The 23,757-nt window shown below is 43.9% G+C and overlaps 3 protein-coding genes across 3 annotated transcripts; 2 read left to right on the top strand and 1 right to left on the bottom strand.

Moving 5' to 3' along the window:
- Positions 1–11: 11 nt before the first annotated feature.
- On the top strand, positions 12–1,251 carry GCK72_025359 (uncharacterized protein; the record flags this gene model as incomplete). Its single annotated transcript, XM_053736304.1, has 4 exons — positions 12–333; positions 380–801; positions 856–1,158; positions 1,204–1,251. The coding sequence occupies 4 exons, from the start codon at positions 12–14 to the stop codon at positions 1,249–1,251; spliced, it is 1,095 nt and encodes a 364-aa protein (XP_053579870.1).
- Positions 1,252–2,604: 1,353 nt separating this feature from the next.
- GCK72_025358 (uncharacterized protein) lies at positions 2,605–4,043 on the top strand (the record flags this gene model as incomplete). The annotated part of the gene is made up of 3 exons (XM_053736303.1): positions 2,605–2,691; positions 3,427–3,807; positions 3,855–4,043. 3 exons carry the CDS (start codon positions 2,605–2,607, stop codon positions 4,041–4,043), a joined length of 657 nt encoding a protein of 218 aa, XP_053579869.1.
- An 18,457-nt stretch (positions 4,044–22,500) lies between these two features.
- On the bottom strand, positions 22,501–23,510 carry GCK72_025357 (uncharacterized protein; the record flags this gene model as incomplete). The annotated part of the gene is made up of 5 exons (XM_003103660.2): positions 22,501–22,647; positions 22,928–23,001; positions 23,057–23,161; positions 23,314–23,378; positions 23,428–23,510. The coding sequence occupies 5 exons, from the start codon at positions 23,508–23,510 to the stop codon at positions 22,501–22,503; spliced, it is 474 nt and encodes a 157-aa protein (XP_003103708.2).
- Between the last annotated feature and the right edge of the window lie 247 nt (positions 23,511–23,757).

Below are 23,757 nucleotides of genomic sequence, written 5' to 3'. Positions count from 1 at the left end.
GATTATTACAGATGACTTCACTACAGTCGGAATCACCGGAAAAGGTACTCCAGCTAGATTTAGATGGAGAAGAGACGGTCACCGCGGTTCAAAGTGGTCCACACACTCCTCCTATTCCGGAGGACCTAGCTTACAGCGGCCCGTTGGAACCGCAGAACAAGAGAAGATCTCGAAGCAGATCAACGATCCATCAATCGTCGGAAATCCCTCCGAAGAGAGGAAAGATGGACGAATCCGCGGATGAGACAGAAGATCCCGAAGACAGACACAGCGTCAAGTCGGAGGACTACACCTTGGAACCACGGATCACGGTAGACGAACTGCTCATCGAAGGTAATAACAGTAAAACAACAAAGAATACCCATGCCTATTCTTCCAGAAATCCGCGGCATGCATCAGTCCATTGGAAACATGGAGTTGTCAATCGCGGCGAACGGTGCTCCACAGAGTATCCCTCCAGATTGGATCAAGAACTCCAACCAAATCTCAGCCAACCTCTTTGCCTTGCTCCGCACGAACAGTGACCTCATCCGAGCAAATAACTCGGCAACCGCGGCACTTCAACGTCTGGTGACTCAAATCGCCAAGGACCAGAAGTCGAACCTGCAAGAAGCATGGCTGAAGGGACTCCAAGACATCACCCACGATATCCAAGAGAATCGCCGAGCAATCCAACATGTGGAATCCGCGGTAACTCAAATGGAGGAAACGGTGCTACGTAAAAACGAACCGCCGGTTCTGCAACTCGATCAGGTTGCTTCAGGAAGACTGGACATGCCACAAGCAGCTCCCAAGAATAAAGTGAGTCATAATAAAACATTCAAAGAACCAAAAGGTCAACCTCTGTATTTACAGCGCGGTTGTGCCCTCTGCAAAAAGCCAACACATCCGACGGAGAAGTGCAAGTCATTCGTAGGCTCCATCGATAGGACAAGAAGAGCTGAAAAGCTCAATATCTGTCTGAGATGTCTCGCCAAGAACACCGATTCAGAGCGCGGCACCCACGATGCATGCCCGAACGAACACACGAGCTGCCACAGATGCGTCAACAAGGTGGAAGACAGCCGTCTCGCTCGTCACCACCCCGCATTCTGCGGCTACAAGGCTGAAGAGGAATCCGCGGATGCTAGCAAGCCGCAGAAGAAACAGAAGCTCAAGGTATTAAACAAAACCTGAGAGAAGATAAAAATTATTGATTTACAGTCGAAACGGGCGACATCATCTGCCAAGCAAAGTCAATACGTTCATTAGTATTATACGATCAACTTGACGGCATCCACACCCTCACTCGACTAATCAATACATTTTGTTTTTGTCTTCCCACCATTATTTCCTTTGTTGTTACCTCTTGTTATCTCCACATGGAGACTGTTAACCTCTGTACCCCTCACGGGACTAATTTTAATAGCATTTGATCCACGGAGGGCATAGCCCGAATACATAAAGATCAATACCTATTATCATTTGCTGTGTTATCTTGCAATTTTTTCTTATTCCGGAGTCTTAATACTCTATCATATCTGATTTCAGACCTCTCGGAACGTTGGAAGACGTGAGATGATGATGGGTAGCAGAGTGAGATGTTCTTTTGAATACCACCAGAATTAGCCACGGAGACTACAAACCACATACAAGTAACCCGAGCAGCCACAGAGCTCTCAGAGGTACTTCAGGGATGATAAACCCTTATAAAAATTTTCAAACAAAGTCGCAATCTTGCGCATCTAAAAACCGCAAATCCGCGGAAAAAAGAGCAGATGATACATCATCGCTCACAATTAGAGAGAGAGAGAATGACGTTTGACCTCTCCTCAAACAACGTTGGTACATTAAGAGTTAATTCAGAGTCATAAATTAGACCGAATAGCCTACCAACGATATAAATCAATAATTCAGCAAATAATAGCTGAAATGCTGCAAATCCGCGGCACAAAACTATCGTCAAAGCGATTCAATTCGCGACGAAAATACATCACAGAGACTCTCAAGAGAGAATCCATTTTGGAATCTCCGGAAGCTCTACAAGAAAACCCAGAAGCAGAAGAGTCATAACCTCTGATGCTCGGGAACAAAAGAGACACCGCTCACATGAAAAATCGATAATGTCAACGACATATCGACAGAGTACGAGCAAACGTCTCAAACAAAACTATGTAGAAAACAACATCATCTACATAAAAAATACATCAAAATCAGACAGAAACCACAGTTTCTGGAAGATTTTCAAACAACGAGATCCGCGGAAATCACTGTTCCTGTAGGATCATAAAACAAAAACGTCGAGAAGCTTCAAAAAATGGCATAAAATCATCGTCACGACTTCGCAACAAATAGCGAAGAAGTGATAATGGCCAGAAGTTTCGAGACACAACCCTCTTTTGATTTTTCACAGTTAAAGAGCATCAAACATGGAATAACCGTCGCGACTTCGCAACAAATGGCGAAGGAACGACAATTTCCAGAGGCTCCGAGACAAAAACAAGTTGATTTATATTCTAAACGTTAGGCTATAGCTAGTCTATAGTTGAAGTATGGAAATTGATACATAGATTCTCTAAACTATGGCACTGTCGTCAGACGAAGCCGAATAGTATCCAGGACACTATGGTATCTCAGGGAGCCACCAACTCTCAAAAGACCCAGCAAGTTGTACTCACAATCAATGCACGTGACTCTGACGAAAGACAAGAAGTCTTTAAGTGGCAGTTACAGATTGAAGAAGTAGAAAGTTGTCTGTATTAGGAGTAATTAACCTGATACGCAAAGAGCGTGAAGACAACGAGTTGGTAGCAATAATTGCAAAACAAATCTAGGGCTGGTACCCCGAAATTTGAACAAGATCACCAAATATCGCACCATAGCGAGATATAATACGGCCTAGAATGCCGACAGGTTGGCGTTTTTATTGCTTTCTGGTATCAAATCCATACCGATTGATAGCAAAACGTCAGCGACGAATCCGCGGTAGAGATAGTTATGCAAAAATTCACACTCATAAATATATACGTGTAACGGAGAGCAAAGCGATTGTATCTTTTTGACACGCTAACATACTGCCCCAAATTTACACAGTATATAAGAAATCTAAAACAAACAAACTGGAATCAGTCTCGAAAATTATACGAGCAACCTTCCAAACCATAAACTCAACCATCCGGCTAGTAAGTCTCACTCACGAACCCATCGTTCCGAGAGTAGTACCGTCAGAGATCTCTGTTTCATAATAAACCTTCACTTTTGTTAAGATGGCACAAAACGAGCACAATCGACGATTGGCGCACGTGTCACAAAACAAAGAAGGCGCCAGACGTCCAGAAATCCGCGGCCCACCAAGACAGAGTCCCACGCCAGAACGATGAGTAAAACCGATAAATACTAAAATCAATCAATAATTGACCGTATATGAAAAACAATACGTTCTTTCAGTTCGAACTACCCGCGGCTCCACATGAGAACCAGACCGGCGTCAGACATCAACGCCAGAATCCAGTGTTGCCAGCAGAGCCTCGAGCTCGCCCGGCTAATAATCGACCCGCGGATGTACCAAATGCGAATCAAGCGATCCGCAGAGGACAACCACTAGTCGAGACACCGATTCTTCGTGCAGACCCGCCAGGACTCAGAGCACCACCTTCAGTGCCACCGTATGTACCCGCGGGAACAACGAATCAAGCGAAAGCCAGCGCAGCGAAGAACAGAGCCTCAACCAACTACATGAGAAGACCACCTCCTCGTCCACTGACAGAGGATCCGGGGTCCCAACCGTGTCCCAGCTCACAAATCGCTCCAGCTACGTCAGAGTCGGCAGTAAGAACTTGATAAGAACTAAAAACCGTAAAAATGAGTTATTCCAGAGCTCGAGTACACAAGCTGCCAGTTCGTCGACAATCAATATTGATAACATGTTCAACCCAGAGACCTACGCGTCAATGGGTCCGTGGTCGAACGAAAGGGAACGCAGAAATGAAGTTCACCAGAGAACCAATTTTGCAAGTGTATCCGCGGAAATAACCATACATATCCTACTTGACCTACTCGTGTAATTTTGATTTCAAAATAAATTTGAATTCATATAAACTGTGTTCGTCTTAATGCTCTATACATACAAAACAAAATAAAGATTTCTTAAAAAGAAAAGACCTCGTGAAAAACGCATAACTACCTGACGCAGACTCACTGCTGATGAGTTGCTGTTTCTAACCGCAAAAGACCAATGCTGACAAGCTAGCATCGCTAGTGTCACCCACCTCTGCGTGGTTGACATGAAAAGGGGACAAGAAATAGGGCTCCCCTTATAAGTCCTTGTCGACCACGTCCCCGCGATCGTATCTAGCGGGCAATGGTCCGGAACAGTCACAAATTACTGCTCTATTCAGTTTGAGTTACATTCTGTGCGAACGAGTGACACAAATTTCCAGTTTCGAAATCATGGACACATGATTAGATGTAACTCAGGAAGAAGCTAACACCCTTCTTCCCCCGTGGAAAAGGTACTGAGGAGTATAAAATCAACAAAACTAACCCAGACCAATCACAAATTATTGGTCGAAAAGCCACAGATGCACAAATTCATCTATCGGCTGAACCCAGATGCACAAATCCATCTACCCTCTGAACCCGATCACATAGACCAACGGCTAGGGATGCCTGCCGTATGGACCCTGACTTTCACCCACAGCACACCACTAGTGTGAAGTCGTGGGCACACGATTAGGTGTAGGTCAGGTCCTGCGAGTCTACGGGCAAAGAAAAGCACGCATACCATGAGTGCTCAAAGAAATCAAGACTGTGACACACACACAGGCACACCATTAGTGTGGGGTCGTGGGCACACGACTTGGTGCAAGCAGTCCTGTAAGCCGAAGTGGGGAAGGAACGGAACATGACCGAAGACGGACCCGCGGAGGCCCATCTAAGAGCTACTCATGATATAAAAGTCAAGTTAAAACTCGCGACTTCCATCATCTCAAGTCGCTCCACCACCGAGGCTAACACCCCTCATTCTCGTTAACATTATTTCTTCTTACAGTTATCTGAACTCCCTTGTCTCTGACAAATCTCCAAGGATGCTAAGCCGTCTTAGCCGCCGTACTTCTAGATCTCCCTTGAGTCGCAAAGAACGCTCTCTTCCAGTTGAAAGAGAGCAAATCCGCGGCAAAATCCGGTCGAAATCGCAACCGAAGTCCGTAATGACTTCGATTGTAGGTCCGACCAAATCAGCGATCACGAGAACTGTGACCAAAGCCAAAGCTCTGAAGACAGATGCAGAAGCCGCGATTCAATTCCTCAGAGATCCTACCAACAAATACCCTGATGACATCAACCAAGAGACCATTCAAGCAGCCACAGCCCTTGTCCTCAACATGAAGACAGTGGTGGCGAGAATTGAGGGTTTCGACGCATTCATCTATGATCAGTTCCAAAAGCCCGCGATCATAAAACTACCGGAAAGAGAAACTCTTCTCCGCGACGTCACGGACGCACTCCGAGCAAGCGGAGCAGACGGGTTACATAAGCAACTCACCGCTCAAATCGCTGAAATGGAGCAAATCCTAACGGCTTTTGGAACACCAATGAGTAGCCTCCAACCACCTAACCAGCCCCAAGATCCACAATCTTGTGAAGCGATTACTGAAATGGAAAACTACATCTACGAGGCAAATCACAGCATAGAGACAATCCATCTGGGTGATGAGCTGCCTCACTCTCTCGACTCTAGAGACGAGTCCGCTTCCAGCTCACATCCTATCACCTCGTCTCAAGACCGTGAACTATCCATGATGTACTCCGACAGTGCGTTTCCAGATCGTACACGAGAAATTCAGCAAAGACTATTAGCTGAAAACCGCCGGTTGAAAGAGGAGAACGCTCAGCACATTCGTGCTCAATATGAAGAAGAAAAGAGAAGATATGCTGCCAACATGCAAGATCTCCAATACCGAGAATCTCTTGCAGCTGAACTAGCGAAGGCTCAAGCAAAAGAGGAAAACTGGATGTCGCGGCTCAATCAACACGTTGAGGCAAGACAAGCACAAGAGAATGCTAACCAGGAATCCGCGGGTGTCATTACCACCAGCTCGCCGCTGCCACCGTTCGAGCCGCCAACCGTCAGAACAATTGCTGATCCGGTGGTAGAGTCTTTCGAACCGGTGACTGACAACAGAGTTGTACCGTCCCCAGCTCAAAGCCAAAGCAATCCAGCTGCAATTATTGTTCCTCAAGAGGATTATGTACAGGAGACTCCGATCCTGCGCACAGCACATCAGATCTATCAACAGAACATTGAGCCGAGAACCGCGGAATCACTACACAGCACCCGCAATCCTGTTCTAAACGACCTAATGAATGTCCTCTCAAACATTGCCCAAAACCAAAGAGCAACAGAGAGAAACATTCTACAGCAAACAACCCACATGGTCCAAGATATGGAACAGAGACTCGGTGCACAAATACATGAAAGAGCTGAGTCTTTAAGATCCAGAACAACTAGCAGAAGATCTCGGGCCAGAAGTCCAGCCCGTTCGGAGTCAAGTTATGCGCGCAGATATGAACGTGGTGATCCTTCAGACTCGGAAGACGAATCAATCCAACCGACACCACCTCGTAACGCGCCGACCCACCGAATCCGATCACGCAGCCCGACGCCGATACCTCGTAACAGAGGTCTGAAGCTGGAAGTCAGACTAAAACTTCTGCAAAAGTTCGATGGATCGAATGACTTGGATCATTTCCAAACATTGTTCACAAAATTCGTCCTTGAGGACACGGATCTGAACCCGGAAGCAAAACACGCAGTGCTGATGAACCACATAACCGGTCCAGCTTCAAAATGCGTTTCACACGCCAGAGACCCCTCAGTTGCCATCATGATGACATTCACAGCACTGAATAAAGTCTATGGAAAAGTGAATAATAAACACAATCTGCTCAGAAAATTGCAAAGCTTACCATTCCATCAAACAGACCCAGAAGCCATGCGGCTAGACGCGGCCTCTCTTACCAACGTCCTACAACAGCTAAAGGACAGAGGAGTACCCGCGGATGACCACATGACTATGTGGGCGATTGCGTGCAAGCTCCCAGAGAGCATGCAAAAAAGCCTAGCCAAATACACTGTCAAGATGGGCGAAGTTCTAACCCACGATCTAATTCTCGACAGAATCAGTCGAGATATTGAAACGATGGCAATGGAACAGACGTATGTCAGTCAACGCAGTCCCCCAGCAAATGAGCTGACGGGATCATACGCTACGGTCAACTTTGCAAATGCTACACCGAGCAGACAAAAATCCGCGGCTCAGCACAAAGGAAATAACTCAAGTAGATCACGCAAGCTGGCATACGATCCAAAAGCAGTCGAATCGGAATACACTGACCCGAATACAAAAGCTAAATTGGAGGGTATTTACGCTCCAGGAGAAAAAGGTGTCAATCCCAGAGTCATTTACCGCACATTCCCCTTCCACGAAAAGGAAGAAGCCAAATGCAACGTCTGCCGCGGAGATCACCACGAGATCCGCTGCACCCTCTCAAGCAAAGCATTCAGAGACACGTGCAAAGCGAAAGGGTTGTGCCCAATCTGTACTCGAAAACATGACATCACAGCTTGCACTACCACCTTCCGTTGTGGATATTGCAGCGGATTACACCACCTCGGTGGCTGCCCAAAGAAAGAGTTCTATAGAGACATGAAGAACTACCCAAAGGACGCTCCAAAAGTGGCCACGTTTTTTCGTGCCCCACACACCAACAAATCGCAGTAAAGGCATTTCGGCAGACACAGAGTCAAAAGTACCGAACTCTGTGTCAAACGCTGACTTGCCAACAGCATCTAGCACTAACACATGCTCTATTATTTCCGTTCCTTGTTCTACTAATATTGTCTCTCAAAAACATAGTTCTCAATCCGCGGTTGCAGAAGGTAGCTTCCCTCGATCCGCGGTTCAATCCGTTACAAATCCCAAAACAATATCCTATTTCAAAAATCTTGTTAAAACTAATTACGCCGAAAAAGGTGATCCAGAAAAATTGGCCTTACAGCTATTCACTCAGTTTCTCAAAAGATCAGACCATCATGTCAACTCGGCATTTGCTCCGAATGATACAACACGTCTCACTTTCCTTTACCTGGAAACACCAGACGAACAGCCTCTCCTCTGTCTAATCGACTCAGGCGCGTCGTTGTCACTCATTCTGGAATCAACAGCTAAAAATTACCAGCTACCGGTCTTGAAACGAACTAGACTGTCAGTCCAAGGATTCGGATCCACCACATTCGCAAACTCAAATATTTACGCATTACAAATTATGTTACAAGAATCCAAACACGATCTATCAATTATGATTGTAGGATCACCCACGCTACCAAAAACTCAGTATCGAGCACCAATACTATCTCTTGAAGATGCAAGGTTCTTACAAAGACAGAACATTGACATGAGTTCAGCTATCAATAGTGGCGATTATAATGTTCACAACATTCACATGATCATTGGCAACGACATACTGTCGTACATCACTGCACAACCCAACTATTGCAAGTATATACTCCCATCTGGCAGAGCATTGGAAAGAACTATAATCGGAAACATCGTTCATCCGATACCAAAGCTAGCCCTATGGAACAAAGCAGTAGATCCGCCATTGTCAGATCAATACCAAATCGCCATGAATGTAGCCAACACTCTGTTGAGTAGCTGTGAACCAGAAGATGCTATGACAAAACTGACTCTCCAAATTGCCGAAATGTACAGGTTGGAAAACCTGGGCATTGAAAATCCTTCTGTTCTTGACAACTTCAAAAAATCCACACTGGATCTCCTACAGGAGTTTTTCAATACTGTCAAATTCAACGAAGAAGGCAAACCAGAAGTTGCCCTTCCATACAATGGCAACGAGTCACGTCTAGCTGATAATTACAACGTGTGCTTCAAGAGACTAGTCAGCCTGGTCGTAACTCTGAAAAAAGGCGTAGAACTACTCTCAAAATATGATACTATCATTACTGGTCAAGAATCCGCCGGCTTCATTGAGAAAGTAACCGCGGAAATGCTGAAAGCTGAGGGTCCCAAATACACTATTCCCCACCGAGGAGTAGTGAAAGAAGACTCACTCACAACAAAGCTGAGAATCGTTCTCGACGCATCTAGTCATGCTAGAGGCGAACTCTCGCTAAACGACTGTCTCCACGCCGGAACCAACATGATTACCCCAATTTTCGGAATCCTGATAAGGATGAGATGCCCGCGGTTCATCATTGTTGCTGACATCGAGAAAGCATTTCATCAGGTGCGCCTGCAACCTGAATTCAGAAATGTCACAATGTTCCTATGGCTCAAAGACATCTCAGCTCCAGTATCCGCGGAAAATATCGAAGTGTACAGATTCCGCCGAATCCCATTTGGAATGTCCAGCAGCCCATTCTTGCTTGCGGCGTACATTACCTACAATCTAGACATCAATCCCCATGAATTAAATGAGGAGATCAAAGACAACTTGTACGTCGACAATGCTTTATTCTGTACAAACGACAGATCTGAGATTGCTACGAAGATCAAAGGTACAAAATTCATTTTCAAAAGAATGGATATGAACCTGCGGGAATACATCGTAAATGATCCAGATACCATGGAAGCACTTCCAGAATCAGAAAAAGCGCAAGCCACCACTATCAAGCTGTTAGGCTACAAATGGAATTCTACAGAAGACACTCTCACAGTAAAGATTGCTGCGTTGGATATTGACCATCCCACAAAAAGAGATGTTGCTTCCAAACTTGCTGAGACTTTTGATCCCCTTGGACTTGTGTCACCTATCATGGTCCCATTCAAAAGGCTCATGCAAAGAATATGGGAAAATGGCAAGAGTGTCAACTGGAAAGATCGCATCCCAAAGGAGCTACTTCCAGATTGGAGAGCCCTGCGGAACATCTTCATTGACAGAGAACTCACAGTCCCGAGACAGCTCACGCCAAATTACAATTATTCTGAAGTCCATTTGCTAATGTTTAGCGATGCGTCCCAGGACATGTATGCGGCATGTTGCTATGCGTGCTTTGTCGTGAAAGGTGAAACACCGGTTGTAACTCTGCTTACCAGTAAGAACAAAATCCGCCCGTCTAAACACGAGAGCTGGACCATTCCAAAACTCGAGCTACTTGCAATCCAACTAGCCTCAAATCTCGCGTGTGCCATCGTTGCAGAGCTAAGAATCACTATCAATTCTATCAAACTGTTCACCGACTCTTCCTGCAGTATTTACTGGGTTCTTTCTGAAAATAACCCCCGGCAATGGGTGGCTAATCGGAAAACGACGATCAATGACAATATGAAAAAGATGGAAGAGTGTGGAATTCCCACTACCATCCATCATTGTCCCACCAAGCAAAACCCAGCTGACTACGCAACCCGCGGTATGAGTACCAGAGAAGTACAGAACAGTAAAATGTGGTTCGAAGGCCCAAGCTTCCTGAAAGCTGATCCATCAACATGGCCATGTATGATTGCAGGAAAAGTTACCTGTCCAGCTGAGTTCCGAGAACTGGTGTACTCCGAGATCATCGATCCGGACACCAAAAAGAAAAGGAGACCACTCATGGAGAAAAAAGTAGCCAAACCAACCGAGAATGTCCAGCGATCCGCGGTTGAACAGAAGACAGACGACACCGTCATGATTCTAAACAGCCAAACGACGAGACCCGGATCTTTCATCCCATATACAGCAACAAACTCTCTTCAAAAATTGACAAAAACTGTTGTACTAATACTAAAAACATTCAGCGTTATCAAAAACAAGTCTTGGGAAAGTCCAATAATGACTCAGTTCTTAAATTCCGACTGTCCGCTACATCAAGCGAAAGTTGCTAGACTGCTCATCATCACCGAGCACTACAAAGACTGTGATTATCTAGACTACTCATTCCCGCCCGATATCGAGCACTTCACTGATACTTATGGAGTTCGTCGGGTACACAGAAGAATTACATCTCCAGTACTTCCACAGGAAGCCAGTGAGCCAATTCTCATCCACCCGCGGCATCCATTGGCGAAACTCATCGCTCGCGAAACACATGAAATCAATGGCCACATGCCAGAAGTCTATACAACTTCAGCCATCAAAACGAGATATTGGATCCCAAAATTGGGAGGCATTATAAAGAACGTGATCCGCGGTTGTGTCAAATGCCAGAAAGTTAACAACTTTCCATTCGATTATCCATACACCAAAGATCTCCCACTATGCCGGACCACTCCGTCCAAACCATTCTCGAAAGTCGGCTTAGACTACCTTGGTCCAATCATGTACCGCGGTGACGATGGTCAAACCAATAAAAAGGCATATGTCTTGGTCTACACCTGCTTGATAACACGTGGAGCAGTACTGAGAGTTGTTCCAGATGGAACATCACAACGATACATCCTCACCCTGAAAATGATTTTCAGAGAAGTTGGTGTACCCAAAGTCATTTTCTCAGACAATGCTTCCACATTCAAATTAGGCGGTTCCATGATCAATAAAGACATCGAAGATTCAGTATACAGTCATTCACTTGTATCATTCCTAGCCTCTGAAGTTATCGATTTCAAGTACATCACACCCCTTGCCCCATGGCAAGGGGGAATCTACGAAAGAATAGTGAAACTTGTCAAACACCAGCTAATAAAAGAGTGCGGAATACGAACTTATGACTTTTACGATCTCCAATACATTGTATCAGGTGCACAAGCTATGGTCAACAATAGACCACTAATTCCACACTCAAGAAGTCCACGTGACATGATTGCTCTCCGACCCATGGACTTTATAGCCCCAGGCGTCATGACTGAAATTCCAGCAGACTCAGAGAAGTCCGATGCGCTCCCACGGAGCACAGAGGCTACTGTACGAGCTCATATCGACAAAATGGAAGCAGCCACTGACAGACTTTGGGAGACGTGGTCCAATGGATACCTACTCCATCTCAGAGAGAACATGCACAACAAAAAACGCTCTTCGTTATTACGACCCGCGGTTGGACAATTGGTGATTATTGTTACCAAACTTCTAAAAAGGCACAAATGGCCATTGGGACTAATCGTTCATGTCGAAAGATCAAAACGCGACGGACAGATTCGATCCGCGATTGTAAAGTGCAGAGGCAAATTATACTCTCGTGCAGTCTCTCAGTTGATTCCTCTTGAATTAAATCCACTGAACCGCCCTAATATTGCGACAGAGGAAGAGACAGAAGATACGCAGGACTTCAGTCCAAGAGAGTTACCAGCACCCGCGGTTCTGTTCGATCCAAACATGAAATACGCCCCAGAGCTATTCCCGTCTAAAGACTTGCCAAACATTGCTGAATGTGAAAACAAGACAAACCCCGATCATAAAATAAATGAATCTATTAATATAAACATACCACTGAACCTAAACACCGATCATCTGGAGAATAATGTAGTGTCAGGTGACACAGATGACGATTTTGATATCATTGAAAGGAGATTGGGAACCGCGGATACTTTTCAAGATCCACAAAGAGTCTTACCGACTGAAGCCGCGGATGATGATTTTTCGGAGTTGCCAGCGGGCAGAGTTAGAACCTATCTTTCTCGAAAAGCCAAAGAGCTTCCCATCAATTACGTTCATCACGCTGACAGTCAGGAGACCGCTGGCACCCTCCCCCCGGGAATGTTGTCAACTATTTCACTAAAGACAAATTTGTCGACAACTGAAAGGCTGAATGATGAGCCCCACGTGGTTTTCCCCGCAAAACTAGGCTCATCATCGCCTTACTAATCTCTTATTTCATTATTGTTCCAATCTGTTCACTAATTCACTTTATTTATCTCTTTTTAATCACCTGTTATCAGGAATATTCAAATAATTATAATTCAAATTACCGCCCTTAATTCCAATTTGTCAGTAAACACGCTCTGTCGCTCAGCGACTGAATCCAACTCTCCTCCGCATCAACACTATCTCGTTACCGGCGGCCGCGACGCGTGTCCGCGTAGCGGTCGACCGCGCATCTCAATTCAATCTCGTTCAACGAGAGAGACACGTACTTCTATCTTTTGTTAGAATGCGTGAGAGTGAGAGATTTCCACGGCGAAATAGATCCTTATAATTTTCCAGGACTATTTCTAGCCAATTAAGCGCGTACTGACTTAAGGAAATACCCAAAACTCTCTTCTTTTGGGCCCTTTAGGCCAATTTAAGCGATCCGCGGTTGTGACCGCTCTATCGTCTACTATTCGACCCGCGGCACTTCCTGAAGGACGCTTTCTAAATATATCTATCTGTAAATTATCTAAATCTTTCGTAAATAAATGGGTCACTGTCTTAACTTGTGTTCTGTTGTCGCATCGCTCATCCTCACACTTTTAGCCGTTTATTCGCACATTTATAACCAGTTAGGGAAGATTTTATCCGGAGCGGGTCTGTCTCCGACCGCAATTATGGCCCGCCTCCACACTCATCCATATAAAAATTGAGTCTAAAAAGTTATTAGTATTATATGTAAAAAAAGTATTTTAAATTTTCACCACGATTTGCATAGTTCTTACTTCAGATTTTGAAATAATTGAATTTTTAAAGATACGCTTTGCATTCGACCAAAATATACGATGAATAATTAAAGAATATTTCAAATGTAGCTTACTTTCTGAGAATTTCATTTAACAAAGTTCAAATATATCAATTTAGCTTTAAAAACTCAAAATTGTAGATTATTTAAAGGTTTGAAGGTTAGCTAAGGACCAGAGACTGTATCTTACTGGAAAAACCTCTTCTTGGGATTTCTTGAGCAATTCATCGGATCGCTGATTATTTGATTAGCAGAAAATTAATCAAAAAAGTCAGAATAACACCTAGTTTCAGAATTATTTTCAGAATTAAATATAACATTGAAAACAAGACTTGTTATTTAAAAAAAAGACAAGAAGGACAAAGAGAATAACATAAAATATAACTAATGCGTTTCGCGCGTGAGGACCTCAATTGCTTCTGCCTGAATAGTAACATTGAGGGACCCACAACGCACACACAATCATTGGAGCACATTTGCTCAGCAGGAACCGAGGGACTATGACTCAGAGAGAAGTGATACACAAGAAGCGCGAGCACACTTTTCTGTCATCTCACTCTCTCTCTAGTGCCGCCCCAGTTCCCATCTGTCGTTTTTCTTTGCCCACATTTTTGGTGCTTCTTGAGACATCTGCGTCTTAGATGATGGAAAGATTGTTCCTTGTTGGATAGACTGGATTATGGTTGGTCTTAGAATTCCCTTTTCTTTTGAAAAAGGATCAGTGTAGATACAAACAGATATATATTCAAAGTAAATGTGAGAATGGATGATCTGAGATTTCATGTGAAGCTTTTCACAGATATATTGGCATCGGTTGCTGTTCTACACGTATAATAATACTTAATATATACATATCCGGGATATAAAAAACCATGCGAACCTTCAAAATGATTAACAAAAAATCATAGAAACCACACAAGAGCAATCAAAAATTTAAAGTTTCCCTATCGCTGGATAAAAAGAAAGAAAAAAAGAAAAAAAAACAGACGTAGACACACTTCGATTTGACGGCAAACACACGTGAAATATGATACTTTTATTGGGCGTCTAAGAAAAAAATAGAGAAGCGAAAGGGCTCAGAAAAACAACTCACAAAACTTTCACGGCCATCAGAAAAAAATTTGCGAAATTATTTTTGTTCAACATTTTTAAAATTGAAAAATGGAGTATGAGCTTCAGAGAAGTAATTTTTCGGATTTTCTAAATAAAATATTGTGGTGTGATGAAGCTATCGGAAATCTATCAGCAATTAAACTAACGATTAAAACAAAACACCAAATCGTTTTGTGTACAAACGCTACGTCGAAAAGAGAACAGAAACACTGGAATGTTCCATCATCATCATCATGTGTCACATGGACCCGTCATGTATCCTCTCTCAATTGTCCTTCACGTTGGGAACGACAAGTGTAAACGATGAAACTTGTGAACTGATCCGCGAGTGTGCAGGAGTTTATAGCATAGACTATTCGAAAAAAATAACTTTTGATATAAAAAATGCGAAAAGTTCCTTCTTCTCTATAAGTTTTCTATCTACTTGAATGTCAATTTGCACTGAAGTGCAGGCAGCATATTCAAATATGAAAATGCCTTGTGAAAAGAAGAAGGTGAATCCGGAGATTGAATCATACGGCACCAGAAACCACTGAGAAAAAATAGAAAAATAATGCAAATTTAACAGTTCCGGCGGAAATGGTGTGTTGGTCGAGAATTTTCTTAGGTTAAATGTTTACACAAATATTATGGCTTAGAATACATATTAGTCGCGACTAGGTTTTTCCAGAAAGGTTTAGTTTTTAAAAATCTCGCAGCTTTGTGTTGAACAGAAAATATAATTTTGTTCAGAAAAAACGGTTCGTCAAGCTGTTCCCCATTCCCCTGAAGGATTTTTGTAATTCTACTGTTAAGCTTGTTATCTAATTCCAATTCTTTGTACTTTTATATGGTCTTGATTTGCAGGCTATATTTTCTGAAAAAACCATTTTTAAATTTTAAATTGTTTTTTTAAGACTTTAACACAGTCATAATATACCTTAGGTAACTTACCAAAGCTTATGATATACGTTTCATTATATTTCTACGTGGTTGACGAAATATCGGACCAATATCTACCAACAAAACTAATACCAGTAAAGTATTCCTATTTTTGAGATTTGTTCAGGTGCTTTATAGTATGAGCATCTTCTATTATAACTTTATTCCGGTATAACTGTAGTTAGTAGGGGTTTAATTACCCAAGTTTGAGGTAAACCCGACTTTTATCGTATTAACTACGATACACACTCTGAGTGAGTGTAATAAAGGTCATTACGTTTTCTCTTGCGAAACAAGAAGAAATTTCGAATCCTTTTTGTGTAATCACAAACTGACAGAGACCTATCGAATTTCTTTTGTTTCGTATATAGGAATAGTCACTCTGGACCACGAAGTGGACAGTTGTTGGCGGACTTCCAGAGTAAAGAGAAAAAGGTGTGAAGAGAGGAGGTCTAGAAACACTTCGGCTGTCTAGGACCAGTTCCTGAGTGGAAAGAGGAAGGTCTAGAAACACTTCGGCTGTCTAGGACCAGTTCGTGAGATCTCTCGTGAGAGTTGAAAACAGTCAGCTGAGGCTACTGTATTTCTTGATAGCCCCGCCCCCAATCCCCCCTCCCCCCCCCTCGACAGATTTTCTGTTTGACCTCCTGGAATTTGCGAGGAGTGCGCGAGAATTTTCGAATTCTTCGCGCATTTTCTCGAAATTTTCCAGAAGATTCGAGCGGAGAATCTTCGAGAAAGTGAACCAAATTTCGCGCGAAATTTTCCGCGATTTTCAAATTATCGATTTTTGTCGGAAAATTTATTTTCTGGCAAAATTTGATTTAGTTCACGCGGGAGAGAAGGATTTGGTGGAAAAGGGTATTGATTTTTGTGGCGGAGGAAACTCCCACTGAATCAATAACTCTCAAAGGAGAACTCATCGAACAACCTCGGGTGACCTGATACTTGGGCGAAAGTTTCGCATTGACACATCAAATTACTGTGAAAAATAAATCAGAACAAACTGTCAAAAAGAAAGACAAAATATTTGATTAACAACATCATGACAAATGAATATTCTAAACCTGTGAATGAGAACCTGACTAACAAAACCGGTGATAATTCTAGAAATACTATGTCAAATAGTCAATGTGAAATGACGTGGAAACCTGTAGCCAGAACATATGCTCAGGCAGCCAGTACTAACCCGGCCGATGACAAAACGGTGACAGTATGCGGGTATAAATATAACCTGCTAAAACTGAGAAGTAATCCACAGACGACTAAAAGGTCGCCTCCAAAACCATCGAGAGGAGGGGCTCGAATCAGCAATGTGTATACTCTGACTGATGAGCTGGAGATTACGCACAGAGAAGAAGGTAAGATCACATTCGCGATCGACCTTCCAAACAAGAATAACATCTTGTGCCCGCTGTGTCGGGAGTGCACCCAAAAACGCTTAAGAGGGGCCCCCCATCACAAACACATGAAAGATCACGTGAAAGAGAAGCACCAACTTGAGGCCAAGTTTATCTACAAGTGTAGTATGTGCAACGAGTACGAACCGGAAAAAAAATGCGGCTCGAAGTGGATTGTGACCCACCTGCAAAAAGTGCACAACTACAAGTATGATGAATCTGATGTTGTTCAGAAAGTGGAACCTCTCACCACAAGACAGCAAATAGCTAACGAGCTCAACGATGCTGCCCCATTTGTTGACATAAGGAAACCGAAAGCTAATGTTGTTGAGGAGAAGAAGACTGAAAATGGTGCGTTGTTGAAATTCCTGACCAAGTCCAATAAGGACGAACAGGAACATTCCCAATCAAATGATAGTCCAAATGTGGAAAGCCCTGAAAAAGCAAATCAGGCGCTCACTATCGATCCGAAAGGGAACAACTCACCATCGAAAAGCTCAATGAGATCGAGCCAGTCCTCAGCTTCCTCTGTTTGTCAAGAAATCCAGGAAATCATCACGTTGAGTGAGGATGAAGAACCCAAAGCGGCTCGTCCAAAACCAGGAATCAACGTGTGGAGCTTGATAAATGAAACGGGAAAGGATGCATACATTGATACAGATATCATGATGGCGTTCTTGAAGATGAGAGTGGAAAACTGTGACTCTGTGAACATAATTGATCCACTCAATTACCAGTTTCCCGCGAGAGTGGACCTAGTCCCACTTATTCAGAGGAATCTGGAAGACGGAAAGAAAAGAGTCGTGTTTCCGATCTGTGCAGACGAACACTGGACGCTCTTGACCATCTCGAATGGAATTGCTGCATTCTATGATCCGACTGGATCGCGAATGAGTAGTTATATTGAAGAGTTGGTGAACGAACTTGGACTGATTATCCCAAAGGAACAGGATGAACAGCCAAGACAAAGAGACAGCTACAACTGTGGGGTATTTGTGATGAAAATGGCGGAAGCCTTCATCCAAGATACCGAATGGGAAATGGAGGAAGTAGAGGAAGACGTGAAAAACTTCCGAAGAAATCTCCTTGAAGAACTGAAACCCAACTACGAGATATTTGCTGAAAAAATCAAATATTATAACTCTCCGGGAAAAAGTTTCGCCCAAAGTCGACCCACAAGTCGAAGCAGCCAGTGTGCCGTCTGTCCGACGTGCTCTCGTCCAGCTACACCGATGATGGATGTAGGAAACATGGAAGTGGATCCCGTTCCACAGCAACAAGAGACACCGAAGAGTCGCGAGCCAGAACAAGATGAAGGCTGGAAAGTGGTACAAAAGGCTAGAAAGAGGGGAGTGGTAACTGAACGATCGCCAAACATCTCTCCAGAAGCCAAGAGACAATTCACTGGTCCAGAGATCAAAGTCGTCTCACCTGGGAAGTTTCACCCACTTGTGGGCGAAACTGAGGAGATGGAGGTGACGTGTGACAGCCCACCAACGAAAGAGCCCAATACGGAACCGAAAGTGACTCCAAGCCTGCCAGCAATGAAAATTGCTAGCCCAGAAGTGACGAAAAAGCAAACGTCAAAGAAGAAGGGAAAGTATGGCAAAAAGAAACAGGAGACAAAGAAAGCTCAGCCGCCGAAAGGGGAGCCAACAAAGAAAGCTCAGCCAAAAGGAGAACCGGCAAAGCTCATTGAGCAAGTGAGAACTTGGTTTGATAAACAGATGAAATCGTACCAAGAGCAAGGTTCCAACATCCAGACACTGACCTGGATTGCCGACTCACTCACTGCCGCCATCTTCAAGGCAAACAGTGGAAACAAGTATCTGGTAGATAAGATAACTGCAAGATGCCCACCACCATTGCTGAATGAAGGTGAGATGGCGACGCAGACAAGCAGAAGGACAGAAGCGGTGAAACCAAAAGATCGATTTGTAAAAGAATCTAACGAGCCGCTCAGATTCCAGTATGCAAAGAACCGAGCAAAGACCTTCAATGTGATAATTGGGAAACACTCCGCACGATGTGAAATTGATATTAACGTCGTGGAAAACCACTTCAGGCAAACCCTGAAAGCACAACCAGTAACAGAAGAAGCATTAAATACTGTGTGCAGTGGAATCAAAAAGGCGAATGTTGATCCAAGCATTGAAGGTCCGATCTCGTCAGGAGAAGTGAAAGCGATTCTTGCAAAGATCAAAGACACCTCTCCCGGAACTGATGGAGTGAAGTACAGTGATCTGAAATGGTTCGATCCGGAAGGTGAACGTTTGGCGTTCTTGTTCGATGAATGTCGACAGCACGGGAAGATTCCGAGCCACTGGAAAGAAGCAGAAACTGTTCTGCTACCAAAAGACTGTACTGAAGAGGAAAGAAAGAAGCCAGAGAATTGGAGACCCATCTCTCTAATGGCTACTGTATACAAACTCTACTCCTCAGTCTGGAACAGGAGAATCTCCTCAGTGAAAGGAGTCATCAGTGATTGCCAAAGAGGCTTCCAGGCGATCGATGGATGCAATGAGTCAATCGGAATTCTGCGGATGTGCATAGACACAGCCACAGTTCTCAACCGAAACCTGTCGTGTTCATGGTTAGACCTGACGAACGCTTTTGGAAGCGTGCCCCACGAGTTGATCAGAAGATCACTAGCCGCATTCGGGTATCCTGAATCAGTCATCAATATAATCAGTGACATGTATAATGGATCGTCAATGAGAGTCAAGACAGCGGAGCAGAAAACTCAGAACATCATGATTGAAGCTGGAGTTAAGCAAGGTGATCCCATCTCGCCAACTCTCTTCAACATCTGTCTTGAAGGCATAATCCGAAGGCATCAGACGAGGAAGACAGGTTACAACTGCGTTGGAAACGACGTACGTTGCCTTGCATTTGCTGACGATCTTGCTATCCTTACCAACAACCAGGATGAGATGCAAAATGTGCTCAATCAGCTGGACAAGGACTGTCGTAGTGTTGCCCTGATATTTAAGCCAAAGAAGTGTGCTTCACTGACGATCAAAAAAGGAAGTGTTGATCAGTATGCAAGAATCAAGATTCATGGAATGCCCATTCGGACTATGTCGGATGGGGATACTTACAAGTATCTCGGAGTCCAAACCGGAAACGGTGGTAGAGCCTCGGAATCAGAATCCCTGACTCAGATTGCCGCGGAACTCCAAATGGTCCATGACACAGACCTGGCGCCGAACCAGAAACTTGATGTGCTGAAGGCATTCATCTTGCCGAGACTGCAACATATGTACAGAAACGCCACTCCAAAGCTGACGGAGTTAAAGGAGTTTGAGAACACAGTCATGAAAAGTGTGAAGATGTATCACAACATCCCAATTAAAGGATCACCACTCGAATATGTCCAAATTCCAGTAAAGAATGGAGGACTCGGAGTTTTGTCTCCCCGATTCACGTGTCTCATATCGTTCCTGGCGTCCACACTGTTCAAACTGTGGTCAGACGACGAATACATCTCGTCCATCCACAAAAAGGCGTTGAGTAGAATCACGGCAAAGGTGATGGGACTGAAAACCCAAAAAGCCACGCTCCAAGAGCAGTGCGAGTACCTGAACACCAAGAAAGCAATCACGAAAGGAGGTTACAGCCTCTTCTCGCGAATGAACGAAGCTATTCGAACGCTCAGTGTCAACCTTGGAGCCCCGCTGAAATCAATGCAATTCATTCCGGAAAATGGCGAAATTGCTTTAGAAGTGCAAGCATCAGAAAACTCACAGATCAAAGTATTCTCGAAAGCTGACAGTATGAAACTGGTAACAAAGCTGAAAGATCTGGTGAAATCGGCGATGCTCAAGAACTTCTTGGAAAACAAGAAGGTCAAAAGCAAGGTTGTGCAGGTGCTTCAACACCACCCACAATCAAACAAATTTGTCAATGATGGAAAGAACTGCAGCATTTCTTGCCAAAAGTTCGTACACCCAGCACGGCTGAGCCAGCTGATCTGCAACGGCAACAGCTACAATAAAGACCTGCCGAAAAATTGCAGATGGTGCGGCTATGAATGTGAGTCTCAGGCTCACATCCTCCAGCATTGCACATACAGCCTTTCATCTGGAATCACCCAGAGGCATGATCGTGTCTTAAACAGAATACTGCAGGAGGTGATACGAGGCGGAAAAGACAACAACCACTATGACATCATGGTGGATACGGAGCCCGGACCAACCAGAGAGCGTCCAGATATCATCATGATACAGAAAGATGGTCCGGAAGTCCTACTGGCGGATGTTACGGTACCATACGAGAATGGTGTTGTAGCAATCGAAGCCGCGTGGGATTGGAAGATGCAGAAGTACAGTCACTTTATTGATTACTTCGCAAGACTGGGAAAGAGAGCAGTAATCCTTCCACTAGTGATTGGAAGTCTTGGGACCTACTGGCCAGACACCTCAAACTCTCTGAGAATGCTGGGTCTCTCTGATGGGCAAATCAGAAACCTGATCCCAGACATCTCCATGATTGCTCTAGAGTCTTCTAAACAAATCTACTGGAGGCATATCTTCGGAGATAGCTACAGAATTGTGAGTGATCTATACTGCAGAAAAGACCAGCAGGAGATCAGATTCGGAGATGAACCTATGGAAAATGTTCAAGTCTCAGATCGATTCCAGCCTTTTAAAACAAGAGAGCGTGAGAAGAAATCCGAGGAAGAGAAAAAGAGAAGATCAAAGTCCAAAAAAGGCAAAACTTGGCGAGGATCCAAAAAACAAACTGATTCCCGGCAATCCGGCAAAAGCAATCAGAATCAGGGCTTCCAAAGAAGCGTTGGACAAGGCGTATCACGGTGAATACCGTCAGATAAGCCCCCAACATAAAAATCAAAGTCGGCATTAGCTAACAGCTAAACCGGCTCCTCATTGGGGGAGAGTATCATTCCGGTGCTCTCCGTTTGGGCGGTAGGGAGGAGTTGGGTAGCGACCCGGAAGTATGGATGCCCAACCACCGCAATCTGATCTGGCATTGTGTTTCGGATGGTCTCTGTCTCTAGATCTGAAATAGAGCTCTGGCCTGAAGAACACACGCGCGGACCGGTTGGATGCCGACTGGATCTGGAGGGTGCAAACCTGAAAGGGAAAGTTGAAGGCCGTGAGGCTCCTGGCGGGAAACTCCGTCATAGTCAGTGGTGTGCCAACACCCGACGACTATGACATAGTTGGAGGAATCCTGATCTGATAATAATCATTGTTCATATAAGGGAGGGGGATGGTAAATACCCAGGGTCCGAAACCATCAAAGCAGCTACTGACCAGCATAGTAGTGATGAACACATAGACCCTGGGGTTCCCTGAACTCGACCCATCTGCACAAACCCACTTTGTACAAATGAACCAAACTGATGAAGAGTTTAATGATTTCTTACATCACAGCTAGCGGACCTACCGTGAGGTAGACTCCCGCCGCTGTAGCAGGCTCGCCAATACCATTCACGTAACATATTCAACATAAATTCCATTCAAAATTCAGATTTTAGTGTTTCTTCTCTCCTTCTTGATGATTTCTCTCTTCCGTCTCCTTTTCGTGGTCATCCAAAGACTTTGGCGTGAATGCATAAGGCAAGAGTCCATAAGTAGTCGTCTCGATTATTTGATCGCTAGTCGAGGATCCAAGAATGACCTGAAAAGAATATTGGTAAAAACCCAGAAATTTGTCATTTGACACCAAATGGTCGTGGGTGGTTTTGAAAACAAGTCACGTGGAAATAAACGGAACGAAAAGTGAAATTGAGTAGACTTTTGCAGGAAAACACTCATTATGCTTTTCATTTTCACTTTACGCTTTTCCAAGAATTTCATAGAAGTCTATCATCTAAATTGTTTAATTGTCTCATTTGGATTTCTAGAAAACGTCATGAAGCTGTGTACCCTTACTATTCCCTGTTTTATTTCTTACTAACCTTGTAGTCCCCGTATTCAATCAAATACTGTCTGCAAATTCCACATGGTGAACATGGTGCCTCGAGTTCCGTGGCTGAAATTTGTTCAGTAACTTTCTTCTTTTTCTATTTCATATCAGTATTTCTCACCAACAGCCAGAAGTTTGAATTTTCTGTGTCCCTTTGTCAGGGCTGTTACCATTGCACTTCGCTCTGCACAAATCGTTGCTCCATATGACGCATTCTCATGGTTCGCTGAAAGAAAATCATAAGATTGATTAAAAATGTGTATAGTGCGTAATCGGATAGCTTTATGGTGTGTTGCACTTTGAATTTTCTGAATTTTACTACTAATGAGCCAGACGATTACAAAAGCTCAAAACTCGAGCTCCTTCTACTTCACCCACCTCCAATAATTATTTCTCCGTCTTCACACACCAACGCAGCTCCCACTTTGAAGCCGCTGTACTTGCTTGAAACAAAAATAGTTTTTACTGAAATCGGAGGTTTGTTTCATTTACCAGTAAGCCTTCTCCATTGCTCCCACTGCTTTGTCCACAAGTTCCTGCTCGAATTGGGTGAGGTTAGCTTTAGTGGTAGTCATTCTGAAAATGTATAGTTTATAAAGCTAACTTTTCCAAACCATATACTAAATAGATAGGAAGGACGAATGATTTCAAAAGCGTCGTGTGGCAAACAGTGGCAAACAGTAGCAAATGTATTGCCACGTGGTGACTATACCGTGTGAACTAATATCGAAAAGTCAATATTTGCTTCGAAAGCTTTTTTTCATGACGCTTTCGGCTTTTTGTTATTTTTACAACAGTTGAATCCATTATAACTTGAGGACA

This window comes from Caenorhabditis remanei, chromosome X, assembly GCF_010183535.1.
Source record: "Caenorhabditis remanei strain PX506 chromosome X, whole genome shotgun sequence".
Lineage (NCBI taxonomy): Eukaryota > Metazoa > Nematoda > Chromadorea > Rhabditida > Rhabditidae > Caenorhabditis > Caenorhabditis remanei.
This window is presented reverse-complemented; position numbering and strand designations above follow the sequence as displayed.